The sequence below is a fragment of the Nilaparvata lugens genome, chromosome 3 (assembly GCF_014356525.2).
Source record: "Nilaparvata lugens isolate BPH chromosome 3, ASM1435652v1, whole genome shotgun sequence".
NCBI classification, from domain to species: Eukaryota; Metazoa; Arthropoda; class Insecta; order Hemiptera; family Delphacidae; genus Nilaparvata; species Nilaparvata lugens.
In genome coordinates this window covers 88,144,271-88,164,666 of record NC_052506.1, presented here as the reverse complement: position 1 = coordinate 88,164,666, position 20,396 = coordinate 88,144,271, and the positions used below count along the sequence as shown (strand labels likewise).

At 33.4% G+C, this 20,396-nt stretch overlaps 1 protein-coding gene across 1 annotated transcript; it reads right to left on the bottom strand.

The window, feature by feature from the left end:
• Positions 1–16,192: 16,192 nt before the first annotated feature.
• On the bottom strand, positions 16,193–19,414 carry LOC111049604 (beta-1,4-glucuronyltransferase 1). The gene is made up of 2 exons (XM_022335719.2): positions 18,057–19,414; positions 16,193–16,299 (listed from the first exon to the last, which is right to left on the bottom strand). Exons 1-2 carry the CDS (start codon positions 19,137–19,139, stop codon positions 16,216–16,218), a joined length of 1,167 nt encoding a protein of 388 aa, XP_022191411.2. The 5' UTR covers positions 19,140–19,414; the 3' UTR covers positions 16,193–16,215.
• Positions 19,415–20,396: the final 982 nt, after the last annotated feature.

The window sequence follows — 20,396 nt, the reverse complement described above, 5'->3', positions numbered from 1 at the left end:
GCCAGCCAAATTAGCTGAGACGACTAATGCGTTGTTCCCTTCAGTCTGCTAGCGCTACTTGTTCATGAGTTCGAATCCCGCCGGTAGGCATGGACATTTGATCATCTCATCAAATCACCCACGCACTTCCCATTACAAACACACAAGCTAAAAGCTCATGTGAACATCATCCACAATAAAAAACACGTTTATGGACGGTTTCCGAGCTTGGGATTTAGCTAAGTTTCTAGACTTTAAACAGCTGGAGTCAGAAAATTGGTTTTCCGAAACGGAGCGTAGTCATAGTCCACGTTTAAGGCTGTGCACAGTATAAAAATTAACTTTCTACTAGTGATATTTACCAAAGTTTTTCGATTTGTATTTCATCAAGCTATCAAAATGAAAAAGTTTTCTCAGGAAAACATTTTTTTCCGATCATTATTTTTTGAGATATGAGCGCCTAATGTTTAAATTTTTGGGACAGAACATTTCAAATTCGGTAGGAGATAACTCCATGAAATTTAGAGGATGAATTCTTCATGGTATTGTTGATTGAATAAGACAAAAATTTTCTGAAAATATCATTTTTGACAAAGTTATTCAATTTACCAAAAATGACCAAGAATAACTCAACAAAAGTTATTTTTGGTTATTTTTAGTAAATTGAATAACATTCTCAAAAATTGATATTTTCAGAAAATTTATGTTTTATTCTATCATCAATACCATGAAGAATTTATCCTCTAAATACCAAGAAGTTATCTCTAACCGAATTTGAAATGTTCTGTCCCAAAAATTCAAACTATCTCAAAAAGTAATGATCGGAAAAAAAATGTTTTCCTGGGAAAACTTTTTCATTTTGATAGCTTGATGATATAAAAATCGAAGAACATTAAAAAATATCACCAGTAGAAAGTTTATTTTTAGCCTTTGCACAGCCTTAAATTAAATTTTGAAAAACTAGAAAATTGAACACAAAATGAAATAAAGAGAAAATAGTGTGAAGTTTCAGCTATTTTGAATTATTTAGGAAGTGAAAAAGTCAAGGAAAAACGTTTTCAATTATAGAAATGAGAAGATAAAGATTATCATAAAAACTACGACTACGCCCCGTTTCGGAAAGCCAATTTTCTGACTCCAGCGGTTTAAAGTCTACAACTAAGCTAAATCCCGAGCTAAAAAACCGGCCCTTAATTTATGATTCCAAATATGAAAATTCCACATCATAGTCCAGGCAACGAATGCTCAAATAAAGGTATAGAGGGAAAAAAGAACATTAAATTATCTTTCATTTCATGTATAATTCGACTATTTCACGCATTCCCATACGACTGTTCCAGCAGTTTTAGTTTTGAGTGTCTTTGTTTGGTAGAAAGTTTAGAAACACCCCCTGTGTTTAGTTCCGCAGACGTTCCAATAGATACTCAATATTTAGATACTCTAATCATACTGAAGCACACTGCCAATTTACGATGACAAAATAGTGTGATATTCGAAAAAAGTAACTTGCTGCAAATCTTGAGATTTGACATTCAAAAATAAAACTGCTGCAACAGTCGTATGGGAATGCGTGAAATAGTCGAATTATACATGAAATGAAAGATAATTCAATGCTCTACAATCTCGTAATCATCTCATTCTTGGCTCATCAATTGTTGAGAAGTTATAAGACTTGAAAGAGCGAAAAAATATAGGAAAATCTGGTTTTTCGAAAATACATCACTTTAGAACATAAATATCTCGAAAAGTATCGGATTTATCTGGAATATCTACTGAACAAAACTTGTAGGGAATTCATTGAATTCAAATTGAGCTTCATTTTTATGTAGTTAATCATGGCAATAGAATACATTGTTCCCAAGATATAAGCACGTAAGTAATAAATGGAAAATGCAACCTTCAAACCACCCATGCACATGATGCAGGGGTTGGGATTTTTGATATGCTCACCTCCAAACTAGTCTCAACAAAGCTGCAAAGTCGAAAATTGTGTTCCAAACATTCCATTCAAATCCAATTGTCAACTGATCCATTGTTGCTGAATAGAACATTTCACTCTCAACACTAAAACTGCAGCAACAGTCGTAGGGAAATGCGTAAAATAGTGAACATATACATCAAATTGAAGATAATTTGATGCTCTATCAGCTCATAATCAGCACGGATTTTTTTCATCGATCGTTCAAAAATTAGAAGGTCGAAAAGATGAAAAAATTGAAGGCAAAAGTGTTATTTCAAAAAATTTCTCACCTTCAAGAGCGGATATCTCAGAAACTGTGAGAGATATGGGAAATATGTAGAGGACAAAACTTGTTGTTAATTTTGTGAGCTTCAATTTTGAATGGAATATAAATGTTCATAAGATGCATAGTTTCCGAGGTATATGCGAAAAATGAAAAAATGGTACTTTCAAACCACCCCCACCCCTTTACCACAGGGGGTAGGGGTGAGGACTTTTGATAAGTTAGTACTCTTACTATCCTCAAAAGAGCTGTGGAGTTGAAAATTGTGTTCCAAACTTTTCCTTCTATAATCTTTCGTTGACTGGACTATATTATTTGATATCCTAATTTTAAAAAATGTTGTTATACCAAGAGAATCCCATATGACGACAATCAATTCTCCCCTTCTCTCTAAAGATTCTATTAATTCGGTTGAATGAGTTGACGGTCAGAGATCTGTATTGCCTAATTTTCACTCCTCGTTACAACTATCTGTTTGCTAAATACAAAATTAATCAATGAATTCTAGAAAATAAACACAATTGTGATATTAAAACTTGTGTATCCCGCCTCCAAATATTCATGTTGATCTTCCAGGAAAGTTGAGAGGAGAGGCAACAATAATTGTGAGTCAACATCCTCTCTGTATAGAAACTTCCTTGTGATTCTTATCACAGGATAGTCTGGCTGATAGGACAGATGGCCGATAATCCAATGACAAATTCAAATGAAATCGACCCCCATAACTTCCAAAGTCACAGCGTGTTCCAATCATTGATAAAAGTACGTTTAATTTGCATGTGTTTTCCAGTAAGTTGGAAAAAAGTTAAATCAAGTTCTAGTTATCGGAATAATAATTTATGTACAGTCACACGCAGGTGAACAAAAAGAGCGAAGCAGCTAATATATGTAAAAGGTCGTTCACTAAACTTGAAATATGTTTATGCACAGTGTGCCAATACACATTCACAAAACCCAGCTCGATGCGCTGTCTATAGCTGCTGGCCGAAACTGGATCCCTCCACTATACAAGTCCAATATCCAGATCTAGAGGTCAGGAACCAGGTAGAGTGCCAGTACTCTGAATACAAACATCAAAAGCAATATCCTATTATCGCATACGACCAAGCAAGAGTGGAATTGACACTTTTTCCGGTGAACTGGAGACGGTAACCTTCGTACTTTGTACGATATTAATTTTCGACGCCTTTTTTTAATTAGAAACGCACCGATTAACGGATGAGCGCGGAATTACTTCCGCTAAAAGGCAGGTGGTGATGTCGAATCTGTGTCCACCTTTAAAAAGTTGATCGATCTCATAATTTGTCAACTTTTTAGGGAGCTAGTTTGTTCTAATTTCAAAGCTATCTAATTTACATCTGACTATAATAACTTATATCTTATAACTTATTATCTTAATTCTGTATTTATTACTTACTAGCCGTCAGGCTCGCTTCGCTCGCCGTATCCGTCTAGCCAGGGGGCTCCGCCCCCTGGACCCCAGACTGGATCATCCGAGAATGAGATCAGCAGGCTCGCTTCGCTCGCCTACAGTTTTCATTTGAGCATTTTCATCATATGTTAGGACGATCCAGTTGGGGGTCCAAACTAAACGACTGGCTAAACGGATATAGCGAGCGATGCGAGCCTGACGGCTGGTAATATAATATTCCCAGGAATAGCTCTGATTGAAGTAGCTGTTCCCAATCAATTTTTCCGCGATAAATGCATTTCAATCCTCAACTTGGTGCCAACCTAACAAAGTCAACTCAACTTAATGCCAACCTGACAAAATTATTAATTTAGTTACCAGTTAACAACTGTTTCGAAGAGGTACTCTCTCTAGATTATAGTTCTATATTAACATATGATATGGACATTTTTCAATTAAAATTAAGAGAATAAGAAGAAGAATATACATACTAAAAGACGAACTTTAAACCCTTAAAAACCACCCTTAGAGTTAAAATATTGCGAAAAGATTTCTTAGTGCGCCTCTAAAGGGCCAACTGAACATACCTACTGAATTTGAACGTTTTTGGTCCGGTAGATTTTTAGTTCTGCGAGTGAGTGGGTGAGTGAGTGAGTGAGTGAGTGAGTGAGTCAGTCAGTCAGTCAGTCAGTGAGTGAGTGCCATTTCGCTTTTATATATATAGATGCTTAGATTACTTTCAATTACTTATGCTTTCCTCATACTTATCAACTGTCTTATGTATTTGTGAATTGCATGTGCTGATCTCTTATTTTTATTTCTTTTAGTAACTTACTTTATTCGATTGTAAATGGTAGTGAAGACTGTTTTGGGCTTAATGCCTGTAGTCTTTGTTGTTCTGTAATAAATAAATAAATAATTTTTATTCTAATCAATCTGAGAAGTCTTCAGCTACGAAAGACTGCGAAAATAACATTTGTACTGGAAATTAATATTGTTACAGAGTATATAAAATCGTGAAAATGCATTCTTTTGTTGAATATTGATTGAAGAATTGAGATTATATTTGGAAGTTCTCATGACAAGATTGAAAGACTAGATAAATCTATAATGAGGTCCACGTTATAATGGCAGTGGAGAAAGATAGGAGAAAAACGTTGCCGACCCTCTGTCTTGTCAATGCCTTCTATATGGTAGCTGATACAGGTTTATTGATGTAATATTAACCGTTAATTCTCGTTTAAAATAATCAATTATATTTTATTAAGCAACAAATTACATTTTTCCAATAATTTCATAATGAATTTCCATAATTAAGATGAAATATTTTGTTAATTATTAATGCTACATTGTTAAAAGACGATCTGGCAACAGAGTAAAGCGAGAAAGAGATAGCACTATCCGCTTTTTGAATGATAGACAAGGATAGCAATACCATTGCTAATCAAACACTGTCATTATAACGTGGACCTCACATATAAAAACTCAATAGTTTTTATGAACTCATAGTTTTTATGAACTCGGTTTCAATCTATTCTTCTGAGACAAGATATCCACAGTTTCTAATAATATTCCCACTCTTACATGAAAATAAAAGGAGAAATTATAGAAAAAACAAAATTTCAAAAGTTCGTTTCCTTCATCATACAATTTATTACTCGAATTCTCGAGATGAATGTGGAGAAAAACATATGCCAGAATTCGAGTACGGTAATAATTTTAAGATGAAAGAAACATACATTTGAAATTTGTTTTTTTCAAATTCCTGTAAGAGCGTATATTATACAAATGTGGTTTCAAGTATATTCATAAATTTCATTAGAATCAACTGGGAGGCATAGTGATCATAACAATCGTCAAACTTACAAAACGCCAAAATCCTCGAATCTAAACTAATAACAATTAGACAATGAGGCAGACTTTGGATCTACCCATGGTGAAATATTCTTGCAGGCAATTTCCTCCCTTGAACAAATGTGTGAGGATACATTAAGAATTTATTAAGATTTTACGTTTCTTCATATTATTATGATGATCAACCTCCTCGCATCTATTAGTAATATACTTCCACAATCTAGATTTTTTGGGAATAGGAACTCATAGAGAGACAATAGAAGGATAACTGAGAATTTGTAGATTATCCATACCCAAATTCGTAATCAGAATGTGCATTTCAGTTACTGTATTCATCTTCATTAATAATAAGCATAGTGAGACATTCTTAAAAATAATGTAAAAAATGAAATAAATAATTATTGAAAAGGTACTATAATTTTTAATTTCTATGTAAATACAAGTAGCCCTAAACAAGAGAGTAAATAATAAGGGTATAGGCCTACTTTACTTATAAATCTCACATAGGTTTTGGTAGAGAGTTAGTGGGGAGGATATTTTTAATATTCTTTCCGAAGAATGGACATTGATATGTCCAAAGCTCCGCCAATTTATGTAGATGCATAACAATATGATTATTATCTATAGTTATTATATTACAAACTGCTTTTTCATATCATATACAGTTCAATAATTATTTTCTTAGTCTATATTATGTAAATTCATCTATAATTTTGCTGTATTGTAAACTATTGTATATAAGTGTATAAGCCAGTATATATTGTAATCTACATAAATAAAATTCATCTATAATTTTGCTGTATTGTAAACTATTGTATATAAGTGTATAAGCCAGTATATATTGTAATCTACATAAATAAAGTACTCAATCAATCAATCAATCAATAGGTACACTAATGCCGGTTCCATAGTTTGAACGAGGAAGACACATTCCAGTTAATCGATTCCAATGTAACATCATTTCTTCGACCAATAATAACTGGTTTTTGTTGGATGACGTTATTCGCAACCCAACTCTGCTTTTAAACTACCTACCAATTACGTCAATTAGCACATAATATCAGTTTGTAAATAATATTTTTATTGGATAACTTTTATTTAATGAACTACCTATTAGGCCCATAATTGAATGGAATAGATCTGAGTGCGAGGCTTATAATGTGTTGGAAGCCAGACTGAATCTCACACAATAGCGTGGAATGTATTGTTTCACAACACACATAATTAATTGCGTAATAATACAGTAACTTGCTAGGTGATTTCAAAGTCGCTCGTCAATGATAATTCTGTCATTGCACATTCATCTCCGGCACGAGCCAGCATTTTACGCCCAGAACCACCAATAACCAATTATTTATTCATACATTTAATGATACACAGTTCATATAAATGGTAGGGAAAGAAATAAAATTCCCATCCCAAAACTGTTCCTTTTACAAATTATAGAAATAGTACCAAAAAATAAGTCAAGTTTTTTCACTTAAGGCTGTGCTGTGCAAAGGCCTAAAATAAACTTTCTACTCGTGATATTTTTCAAAGTTTTTCGATTTGTATAGCATCAAGCTATCAAAATGGAAAAGTTTCTCAGAATTTTTTTTTCCGTTCATTACTTTCTTTTTGAGATATGAGCGCCTAAAGATTAAATTTTTGGGACAGAACATTTCAAAGTCGGTTAATTCGGTTAACAATACTTCTTGGTATAACACAAACAAAACAAAAATTTTCTGAAAATATCAATTTTTAAGATAGTTATTCAATTTACTAAAAATAACCAAAAATAACTTTTAGTTGAGTTATTTTTGGTAAATTGATCTAGTAAAACAAAAATTTTCTGAAAATATCAACTAAAAGTTATTTTTAGTAAATTGAATAACTTTTTCAAAAATTATTATTTTCAGAAAAGTTTTGTTTTATTAGATCAACAATACCATGAAGAATCCATCCTCTGAATCTCAAGGATTTATATCTTACCGAATTTGAAATGTTCTGTCCCAAAAATTTAATCTTTAGGCGCTCATATCTCAGAAAGTAATGATCAGAAAAAAAATTTCCTGAGAAAACTTTTTTCATTTTGATAGCTTGATGCTATACAAATCGAAGAACTTTGAAAAATATCACGAGTAGGAAGTTTATTTTTAGCCTTTGCACAGCCTTTTAACTAGTTGAAGATGTTGCTCATTTTTGGCGCACTATATTTATGGGTTGACGAAAAGGGTGTGAGTAAATATGAGACATAAAAATAAACCATCTCTTATCCACAAAATATACAGGAGGACAACAGGAGACCTGAATAAATATTGAATAAATAATAAAAAGAGAATAAAAAACAAGAGAGAGAGCCAACAAATCGTGAGAGTGAGTAAATGTTCCATGATGGTAAGAGTAATCAGTAAAATGCAATTGTCATCAGAGAGTATAGAATTCTATTCTTTCTGCTTGTCATCCTACAAACTCCGTAAACTAGTACGTTTTGTTTTAAAGACTTGTATCTGCTCGTAAGGTACACTGGTACACTAGTATACAACATAATATACACGCACTTGTTGGGTTTAAAGGTAAAGGAGTCATTAGTTCCACGCACAACGAAATTAACCTTCTATCTTGCAATCATTCAAGGACACATTGAGAAATAATGTTCGTTTTGTGAATCACGAATGAATGAATCTATAGTACAAACAAATATAATCAAATTGTAAATTAATAGTTAAATGTCTATCAAATGATTTTTTATAGATAGGCTATAATTTTAAAAACTGGGAAGAAATTTGAGCACGCATTGAAGATATAAGAGCTCTCCAAAAGAAGATCAGATAATTTAGTGGAGTTTTAAATTTTGTTAATAGAGTTGAGCTTGAATATTCTGATTATTAAAATTAGATTTTAAATATATAACATTTGAAAAATAAATAAATAAATTGGACTCCTCCCAACTTCTCCCACAACATTTTCTAACTGCTCTACGATTGGCTGAGCGTCGATTCACGTTAACATTCTCCATTTGAAGACCGCTATTAATGAAGTGTGAATGAAGAGTTTTTTTAACATTAGAAAACTATTTGTAAAGAAGATTTTCATTATTACTATGTTATTTTCATATAACTTTAAAGTGAAAAAATTCACTTTATTTGGTGTGGCAGCCCCACCAAAGAATGTGAGTATTTTTTCACTTTAAAGTTATAATGAAAATAAAATAGTAATAATATCAGTGAGAACAAGATGGATAACCAACAACGGACATTTTTATTGTTATCAATTGCATCAATATTATCCATTCAATATCATGAGTAGAATGTACTGTACTTCTGATTTTATTACAGGCTAAAGATGCTGAATTAATGTAATCCAAATGTATTCTCTTCACTTATAAATCTGTGATATTGTAAATTATTACCGTAGTCTTCACAATGAAAATGGATATCAAATTTCAAGTCAGGTATTATCAATTAGGCTACCGCACATGAGAAATCGATAGTGGAAAGGTGATGTCTCTATTATAAAAGCGGGGTTAATCACAAGTTACTAAAGTTGGTATGGTACAGGAAAACCTCTGCCCATCTCGTTTAGGAATAGAGCCACTCTACTCCCAAGATAAGAAGACCGGCTATTGAGATGAAGGTCTAGCGAAAAACACTGTAGCTCAGCCCAAGTAATGCCACCCTTTTCAAATATTTTTACTTCCATTACTCCAGACTAAGCCTGGAATAACAGCTAGAGGCTGAATTTTAGAATAGAGAATGCGTTGTGTGTTACGTCTAATGAATAATAAATAGTAGAGAAGGCAGTTTTCAACCCGTCATTTCCATTTTTACGATAAAAATTTGAGTAACTTGACGTAGGATCTACATGAACAAAATATATCAAATAAAAAAAATAATATAAAGAGATATTACTTGTATTTCCTAGAAAATAATAATTGGATATTGAAGTAAACTATGGAACATTTGACTGAATTTTATAGTACTTTTCTTGAAAGTGTCATATCAAAAAGGTTTCAACCAAAAAAAGGGTACTATCGAGGGTAATTTAAATAGATTAATAAGTAAAAATTATAATTACAATCGACTATGTATAATCAGAGATCAACATCAGAGTGACCCCGATCATGAATCTGAAACACTGCATTTTTCAATTTGTCTCAAATTAATTGACTGAGCGAAGTGAGGTCTAAGATTCAAGTCGACCGTTTTGCATTTATTTTCATGTTTAAATGTTTATATGTTGCGCATTTACAGCGAAACGCAGCAATAGATTTTCATGAAATTTGACAGGTATGTTCTTTTTTGAATTTCGCGTCGACGTATACATGAGGTTTTTTTTAATTTTACATTTTAAGGATAATGGAAAAGGAAAAGGAGTTTCCTTCGAACACCAACTTTATCGAAAAAATCAGACTATAGAATTATTCATCATAAAGCTGTCTAGTGGACTATAATACTACCCGTTCAAAAACATCAAACATCTTAAAAATGTATCTTTCCATCAACATGCTTTACGATAAAAATGTGAGTAGCTTGACGTAGGATCTACTTGACGTAGAATCTAGACAGTTGTCTACTTTGTCTTTCCATAAGCTGAGGCCATTTTCTAGTTTGGAGTTATTGATAGAAAACATTTTTTTACGTTTTTATTTTTTAATCTGATGATTAAAATTGCAACAAATATTATTAAAAATAAATTGATTTCTAAAATCATGAAAAGTGAGAAATGAAGTTTGTAGGGAATCAGCATTATGGTAGTTTATTTTGTTAATTTCAATACACCGATTTTTCGCCAACACGACAACACAGAATGTTCTCTGATGGGTTGATTGCATTGGCGTATCGACGGCAGCCAGACCTGATAACAGCGCTCACACTCACATTCCGGGACGACACGTCACGGTACGATATAACAGAAAGCTCTATGTTTATTTGGGATTTTTTTTAGACATTTTAAATTGATAATTTATTAATTTTTGAGAAAACATAACAACAGGTCAATGTAACTTACTGAGCTCGATGCCTTCTCTTCACAGAACTACTATTAGAATATATTTCTGTAATAAATTTACACTATGGTTGTGAGTACATGGAACTTCTTTTTGGTACCTTTTCTCTTTGTTGTAATGGGTACAGAAGCATCAAGCAATAATGTGGTCAGAGGTTTACATGGAGAAGCGGTTTACGGTTAACAATATAACTTACCGTATGTAGGCTAGCCTACACATGGGACACACCAGTTATGGATAAATTCGTATGAATAGAAATACCTTTGCAAAACTAACAACAGAAAAATCATATTTGGTTAGGACTCGCGTTGTTTTACGAGCAACTTTATAAAGCAGGTGGCATTTTGCGCAGCAAAGAGGATAGATTACAATTTTGTATTATTTTCAATACAGTATCATTGTACTATATACAATATACAATACATTGAATATAGATAAAAATATATATCTTAATACCCTTTTTAAAATTATTTAGTCACGACATGTTTCGGTTGTATAATGCCATTATCAAGTCTATATAACCGAAACATGTGACTAAATAATTTTGATAAGCGTACTTAAGATTTCTATTTCTATTTATATTCAAAAGTAGCCCTAAATAAAAAAGACAATACATTGAATATATATTTCAAAATTATTGTTGAATATAAAAATCATTGTAATATATGCTATATACAGTATATACAATAGATTGATTTCTTTACAATAAAGTGGGAGAAGTCACTATTTATTTCAAGAGTAATGTATAACAGATAAATTTTGAGAGGTTTAAAATCAACTCACTTTCAAAGTGAATTCATAAAGAACAATCAATCTTTAAAACATAAAACATTCCATTTCTTGGAGGAAAACTGTAAAGAGTAGTTCTAGTGCATTAAGAAGTTGAAGTTGACCTATCAAAGATATTTTTTGTAACTCACTGAACAATAGACAGTATTTTTTTTAATTTGTAGTAATGACCATTTGAAGGTCACCATTTACAGACTAAAGTTCTTGTCGAGACACTGATCTGGTGTTGATGGTTTGATCTGTTGAAATACATTTATCAACATTCAAGTTCACTTATCCCTGACAATACTGATTTCATCTTTTAGTACTGTTTAGTTAACTTACCTTATATGTGTTTAGCATCACTTAATGCAATTTGTTTAATGCGTTTTTCGTTTAAGGAATTATCAATAAATTGAAACGTGGAAAATTCTGATGGTTACATAACGCGAAACTGGACGAAGCGGTGAGTCTGCTTCATTAGCATATCAACAATTCCAAAGTTAGAAATCTTATTCATAGACCTAGGCTTACATTAAAAAGACGACAAGTTGTATGAATATTTTCAGATACATAAACAAACACAAAGAAAGTGTTATGGTTTCGTAATAAAATCTATTAATATAATTATTGAGATTAGATTTTAATTGATACAAATCTAGAATATTCCAATCTGAATCTTTTTTGGCCAGTCTGAAGATGTTTGATTATTTTTTGTCGGTAAGATTGTCAAATCGCCTTTTTTGTAAAGATGTTCTAGATCTGTCCTTGGCTTCTAGATGTAGTAGATTATCTTGTTCAGATTATAATAAAAGTTCATGTGAGTCGACCACGTGTGACATCCAAGTAGCGCACAATAGCCTTGCCCTTTCTTGATCTGTCACACGCGGAAAACAAAATCCACTTTTCCACAAATTTATTTCCTTATATTTGTTTTATTCTTATTTAGAGACCATAACATCCGATTCGTTTGTTGACAAAACAATACACAACAAAATTTATTAATACTTTGCTAGTGTTTTCTATAGACTGAGGTCAGATGAATAAGAAGTTTAGGCTTGATCGTGTTCACACTTCAAATAATTATATAGAAGGAAATTCGACTACACTCCAAGCTTAAAATTGTAAGACTTGCTACATGGACAACTTTGAATCTTCTATCTTCTTCTTCTTCTTCTTCTATATATATATAAAAGCGAAATGGCACTGACTGACTGACTGACTGACTGACTGACTCACTCACTCACTCGCATAACTAAAAATCTACCGGACCAAAAACGTTCAAATTTGGTAGGCATGTTCAGTTGGCCCTTTAGAGGCGCACTAAGAAATCTTTTCGCAATATTTTAACTCTAAGGGTGGTTTTTAAGGGTTTAAAGTTCGTCTTTTAGTATGTATATTCTTCTTCTCCCAATCTCTTAATTATAATTGAAATTTCCATATCATATGTTACTATAGAACTATAATCTAGATAGAGTACCTCTTCGAAACAGTTGTTAACTGGCAACTAAATTAATAATTTTGTCAGGTTGGCATTAAGTTGAGTTGACTTTGTTAGGTTGGCACCAAGTTGAAGATTTAAATGCATTTATCGCGGAAAAATTGATTGGGAACTGCTACTTCAATCCTGGGAATATTATATTACTAGCCGTCAGGCTCGCTTCGCTCGCCATATCCGTTTAGCCAGACGTTTAGTCTGGACCCCCGACTGGATTGTCCTAACATTCGATAAAAATGCTCAAATGAAAAATGCAGTCGAGCGAAGCGAGCCTGCTGATCTTATTCTTGGACGATTCAGTCGGGGGTCCAGGGGGCGGAGCCCCCTGGCTAGACGGATATGGCGAGCGAAGCGAGCCTGACGGCTAGTCTCTATTAAAGGCATGGAACAGATGCAACTTTAAATAATATCTTTCCAAACTAAAACCTCACTTTCCAAACTACTTTCCATTTACTTTCCAAACTAAGACCTCATTCTGATTTGCAATCACCATTTCCTACTTTCAAATACTTTTCACACACTCAACCAAGTACCCCTAATTTTCTGGTATTTAAACTAAAATTGATTGATCCAAGAGTATTCTTCATTCTGAAATATTCTAGTTGGAGTTTCTCTGATATTTAGGATCAATATTATTCACTTATTGCTTGGAAAGTTTTATATCAGACAAAAACTACTTTAATTTCACTGTGATTTGAAAGAATTCACTTTTCTCTAAAGCTCCATCACATTTTATGAATGGAGTGGAAATCAAGGATTTCAAATGATTTTCTAAATTAAATGAGATAAAAGTGAAACACAAATCGTGATTTTTGCTAGTAGTCCAGTCGATAGAGGATGAATCAATATAAATAAAAATATAAATCTGAGTATCCTTTTTAAGTTATTTTGTCACGACATGTTTCGGCTACTAATGCCATTTTCAAATCTTGAAATAATTTAAAAAGGGAAAGGGTACTCAGATTTATATTTTTATCTATATTCAAAAGTAGGTAGCCCTAAAGAAAAATAGGGTGAATCCACTACGCAATTGTATGACATAAATAGCATTTCTGATGAGTTATAGTTGTAATTATTTTTCCTATAGAGAATTGCTAAAGCCAGCTTCTCTAGGAAGGAAATAGTCCAGGCAATGAATGCTCAGAAAAGGGTATAGATTGTACAGAGGAAAGTTTGGAAGACAATTTTTGATCCCGCAGCTCTTTTTAGGGTAGTAAGGAGGTAAACATAGCAAACGTCCCCTCTCCTACCCCCAATTCTAAGTGAATGTTGGTGGTTTAAAAGTATCATATTTTGGTTTTTCGCATACATATCGGAAACTAAGCGTCTTACGGAAATGACTATTCAGCACAGATACCGTATTTCAGTAGTATTTCTGTTTGGTAACACAATGTGTCAAATTGTAGTCTCATAAATTAAAAAAGATCTTAAAGTTATGATTTTTACAATCATTTACCAGCTATATCATTATTATTTTATCTTTCAATGTTATTACATTAGTGTCATTTGCATTGTAAATAAATAAATAAATAAAAAAAAATAAAATATAAAAAAATAAAATAAATATCAGGAAATGGAATGATTTTCAACCCTACGATTAGTATTTATTTTTCGATACATTGTTGGAGAGTTATAAGTCCGGAAAGTGCAAGAAGTTGCGTGAAAACCTGTGTTTTCAAAATCTCATACTTTCAAGAGCTGATATCACGAAAACTATTGAAGATATCACAAAACTCTGTGATAAAACTATGTGACTCGTGTTACTCACGAACAGACCGACAGGTCCATGTGAGTACAGTTTCAATTATTTTGTGAAATAGTTTAAACATAGATATAATCTTTTTTAAATTAGTACATTTACTGATATTTCATAAATCTGAATTTTTTTGTGAAACAATAAATTCAATTCACTCTAATGAACATAACTTTTAGAACATGTCCTACATTTCAATTGTTTTGTGTTTTTTTTTTGCAATAAACGGTTTGATTTTATTTGTATGTAGACTTTGTATCATGCATGTTACTAACGGCAATATCAAGCCACTAACGGCAGAGTGGCCAGCCTCACAACACTGAACAGATCTGCGAGGTCTCCTTCAAATTTTCTTCAAAATTTTCCCTCTACACCCTCTTTTAAACATTCATTGTGTGGATTTCCTCAACATTTGGTAGTTACTTCACCCTCATCCAAGGGACGATTATGAAAACAATAGTACATAAGAGAATGAACTGTTTTAATGTAATTGCTAAGCTCACTATACAGTCAACTTGTAGACGGATATCAAACGAGACAAAAGCGTTAACAATGAAAGTGAACTTTAGTGGATCTTGCAGTTTTGCTTGGCACCGTGCTTCTTGGTGAGCCGACTGATGACGGCGTCATAATGCGCCATATTGTGCGACTGGTGGGTGCGACGCCAGCTCCTCTCCTTGAGGGCGTCGCGACGCTTCATGCCTGGGGCGTGCACCAGGAATGCGCCGTCCAGGATCACAAACCGGTAGCCCACCAGGCACATCTCATGCATCTACAACCACATCACCGTACATCATCTCTCTCATACATGCCATCTCTTTTATATGAATCCAAGCTATGATAGTTAGATTACCCCACTAGGCACATCTCATGCATACACAACCAAACCACCGTACCACAGAATACATACAGAATAGAAAGTATCAATTAAACGCCTATTCAACCAATGCTTTTTACATGTCACAAATACTTGAGTGCACCAAGACACGTCACGTGACTACGCCATCTTGTTAGACATTAAAATCCTTGTCTTTTGATTGGCAGTGAACGAGACCGATTGACGCGGATCAGTAAAGTGATCCGAACCTCCCATCCATACTATTACAATGCTGATCTTTCTTACAAGATGGCGGATTTTTGTGACAGGGTACTATCCGAGTTTCCATTCTGTATGTATTCTGTGACTGTACATCACGCCCCGATGTAACATTACATCACCTAACTTGTTAATGTATATGAATTCAAACCATGTTAAGGTGCGTACAGACACTTACGCGCCAAGAACAAGCGCATTTCACTTTTCTTCAGCTTATATTAATGCGCTGTTTCAGTACAAATACAGAAATATAATAAGTATAGCTGATGAAAGAGGAATGCGCGTGTTAGTGACGCGTAAGACTGTATGCATCTGTAGATCATCCCACAAGGTACATTTGATGTATTCATTTATTTATTCATTTCTCTGACAACTGTAGATGGCTCAGACAAGGGAAAAGGTCGGCTAACCTTATGCCGTTGCAAATTTCTCCTGACTTAAAAAGTCATAGTGATAAGGATCTCTAAGTTATGGAGCGTTTTATTTTGTATGTTTTACAATAACTGTCGGACTCTTTGACCAATTGTCTTCAAATTTTGAAAGCATATTCGTGGAACTATTCTCCAGATCTTATTTGAAAGATCGAAAGATTCTACACATCTAACTTATAAAACATATTAGTGAAACTATTCTACAGATTTAACTCCTTTGCCAACATAATTTATCACTGTGGAATGTGTATCTGGATTTCTTTTCACTACTAAAAATGGCTGCAACATAAAAAATTACATAAGATATTTAAAAATTGATAGAAACTGAACAATACAATAGTGAAAGATAAGGGGATGAGATTGAAAAAATTATGTTCTTTACAAGAAAGAAATTATATCTTGTATGCATCAGAAGAATGAAAAGAAGATGCTGTTTTAAATTTCAATCCAAATATCCAAAGTCGTGATCAGGGCCAGGTCTTCCTGGATAGATAGTGACAAATACATAAACTGTAGGCAGAGTCACAGTCCATCAAAGGTTTCGTCGAGAAAATCTTCTAACCGGCAGAAGCTCCTGCCAACAAGCCACTTTGATAATGAGCTTCTGAAGACCTTGACTGGGTGTGCCCTTACTGAGTTTGGCAGGCAGTTGAACATTCGCACCGCCAAAACAGGAAAACTGTCCTTTACTCTTGACAGGCGACACATCCAAGTCAACCCCCCCTCGAGTTCCATGTGAGTGCACTTCCTCCCTTCTAGCAAATAAGCAAATGTTTTTGCAGATGTTTGTGTAGATTAATGTGTAATAACGAACGTTGAAGAAATTCCTCTACAGTGATGTAATGCTAAAAGTAGTATTAGCATCAAAGCCACTACACTTTAAACAGAAAATCTAATAAAGCCACACTTTATACTTGGTCTTAATGGAATTTTATACATATTAGATGGTTTATGGAGGTATATGGATAAAATATCTATTAGTGTGGTGAGTCCTCAGTCCTTTTCATGGATTACATGAGTTCTTCAAAGTCACATTGCCATCTTGACGAATCAAGTTTAAAGATATGACTTGACTTCAAGCAGAGTTTATTCTTATAATTTTTGACGCAACCCAGACAGACCTTAAATTGTGACGGTACGCCGTACCGGTTAGATACCTCTAGTACTAAAAAAACTTCAATTTCTTATAGAAAATAATAAATAATTTTTATGGATAAATGATAGTAAAAATATACAACTAGAATCTTTAAATCACTCTAAAAACGAGTTTTGAGAAGTTAAAAATTTCATTTTTTTTTCATTTGGATGGAGGGCAAGCCCCCCAGACCCCACCCTAGGTTCCCCCTCCGTACCGGAATCATTGATTTAAAAAATTAAGCATCAACGCAACCTATCCAACTCTATGGACTTGGTGAAAAGTGTATAAATAAAATGCCAATAAAATTGATTTGCGGCACATAACTGAAATATAGAAATATCAATCAAAAGCTGTTAGCTTATCAATTTATGTTATTCTAAATCTTTCAACATTGACAGAGAAAATGCAACCGCAAAACTGTGGTTTTCCTCAATTTCTGATATAATTTTATCAAGCAGACACAGAAAAATCAATTGAAGTTATTATTTGGAGCTCCAATTCTGATTTTTGTGTTTTGTTTTTTTTATATTTTCGGAGTAAAATTGTTTTTGAGTAAAATGCTCATAAAATTCAAGACAATGCACTCAATTTCTATTCGATGCATATAGGTACTTTAAAAAATACTTCAACAATTTATTTTTTACTAGCAGGTAACCCGTGCTACGCAAGGGTCTATTTTAGAACTTGGCAAATTGAAAACTTGACCGATTGGAATCATGAAGAGTTTAAATTAGGCCTAAAACCATCCTCGGTTAGTTAAGAATTTATATACAAAATTTCAATTTAATCAGTCCAGTATTTCAGACGTGATGATGCGTCAAAGATAATTTTCCTACCCCTTACGTGTATAAGCAAGTTTTTTCCTTTATTATAGTATAGATGATTAGGCCTATCTTACCTGAATTATTCTATCTAATTGCGGAAGTTTACGATGCAGCCATCTCTGTAGTCCAGGGAATCTTTGACAATGAAGGCACACCCAGCGATGAAAGTAGACAGCCTTGTTCTGGGAATGAAGATTCAACAGTTCAGACTTTGTCTCAGGCACATAAGCATCACTTTCTACTTCAAAAACAGGCAGAACATAAACAAAATACTTTAACAATGTTCGGAAGTCTTTGCCACTCTTCTCCTTGAGTCTTTTTAGCATTGCTAAAAACCTCGAAACCAACTGACGAGATGGAAACAGTTCAACATCTGAAACTAGAACAAACGTAGTCCTAGCACTAACTCTGGCGGCATTTCTAGCCACATTTACCGGATATACTAACCCCTCACGGTTTCTGAAGGTCTCTAATTTTTCTTTGGCAATCACTTCAGGTACAGAGCATTTTTGAGGCACTGTTAGTGAAGGCTCACATTTCCAGTGGTCTGGTGGATATTCAACTGGAAAAATAAAATGAACAGCAACTCTGGACATTCCTGGCAAACAAAAGCATAATCGTTCTATCAAGCATAAAGTAATGGAGGCATCTGTACTTGGAACAAATACAGAAATACTTATTGGTCCTTCCCATCGATCAACTATTTCTACCATATAATAGAAGAATTCCGGTGTAATATGAGTGCAATAAGTCACATTATTTCTACTCTCCTCTGAAGTATTATGGTAACTATCTCCATATATCACATTATAAACTACTCTATACATTCCATTTTCAGAATGTTCCGGAGTTAATGATACATCACTATCATCAATCTTAAACGAATGTGTATCTCCAAACCTAAAATTGCAAAAGTTCTTTGTGCCAGGTTTAACATCTTTCAGTCGAATGCCAGGAATAAAGGTTGATGAATTTGATAGACGGTTGTGTGGTCTATTGAAAAATATAAAATTATTTCCATTCTTAAACATAGACTTATACGCAGAAGCTCTTCTCTCTTGAAATAATTGTCCTAATATAATTAAACAGCTTATTAAAATTAGCAGAACACATGACCTAGACTGTAAGCACCGTAAAATCAATATTAATAGCTTCATCACTTCACAGTAAAAAAACAATCAACTAATTTTGTCATTTCAATACCAAGATCTCTGATTTGATTTAACAAGCGTAAGCACAGGAAAAAACTTTTTAGAGATGAGTGTTATTTTCACTTGATAAAATATTTTATCTATCACTTTAGCACTGTAAAGTATATCCATGTTTCAGATAACCTTTTTAAATAAAAGCTAAACAAATAAAAACATATTTGAATTTCTTGTATTTTGGTTGTAATGTTTATACTGTTCTGTCAAATAGATTAGGTTAGTCAGTAATGCCGTAATGCCATCTAAATCACGTCTTCCAAGTATTCACACATAGCCCACTTCTGAAAGCAATAATCCTGGACAAAGCCATTTTTGGAAAGCGAAAATTGCTCGAATAAATTGTAGAGGCGATCTAGCTATTCGAAGAGTGTTTTTTGAGTAAATATGGTATTATGAATACGTTTATTGCAGTTAAAATTCACTATAAAACTGAATATTTAAGTAAATATAATAAGTTGATATTACAAACTCAACCTGATACCCTAAACTTTCAATCATTAAATAATAAGAATTCTGAAACTAAATTCTAAAATAGGCCTATAGTGTAAATTCAGTTAAAAGTAAAAAATATTATAGGACTACAAGATTGCGGATTTGAAATTTCCACCACCTTATATAGCATGAATAAATTATCTTTATTACCTTGTAAGCTAATAGTAGCAATTGGTTCGTCAGAAAAACAAGCACACAAAACATATATATATATATATATATATATATATATATATATATATATATCAACAACAGGAGAAATTAATTTAGCCTATTATATTAATGAGCAAATTAAGTCTTAAGCTGCGTACAAATATTCGCGCTTCCAACCAGCACCGAGCACGCTCCTCCCTCGTACCGCCCTCGTACCACCATCGTACCACAGTCGCACCGCCCACGCTCCTATCATGAACGTTATGGAAGATGTTAGATCTTCTCGCGTTCCCCGGTCGAACGACTCTTGCTCGCCGGTCGATCATCAATCGCTCTGCTGGAGTGACGTTCGGTTGCGGAGCAGAGAGAAAGTCTGTACGCACCTTTAGATGCAAAAAACACAATACACATGAAGAAAAACAGTATCCCATAAAGTTCATGTATAAAATTCTTTGATGGTAACATCAGGGATATTTAAAACTCTCTTATTGAATAAAGAGGGGTTTTCACGAGGAATGCATACTGTATAGGTGCATTTGTTGAACTGCCGTGTTGTAAGAG

Coding starts and splice junctions, on each gene's coding strand:
- LOC111049604 (XM_022335719.2), bottom strand. CDS start 19,139: ATGAAGCTATTAATATTGATTTTACGGTGCTTACAGTCTAGGTCATGT. Junction 16,300..18,056: donor AATTAGATAGAATAATTCAG/GTAAGATAGGCC, acceptor TTTATGTTGCAG/CCATTTTTAGTAGTGAAAAG.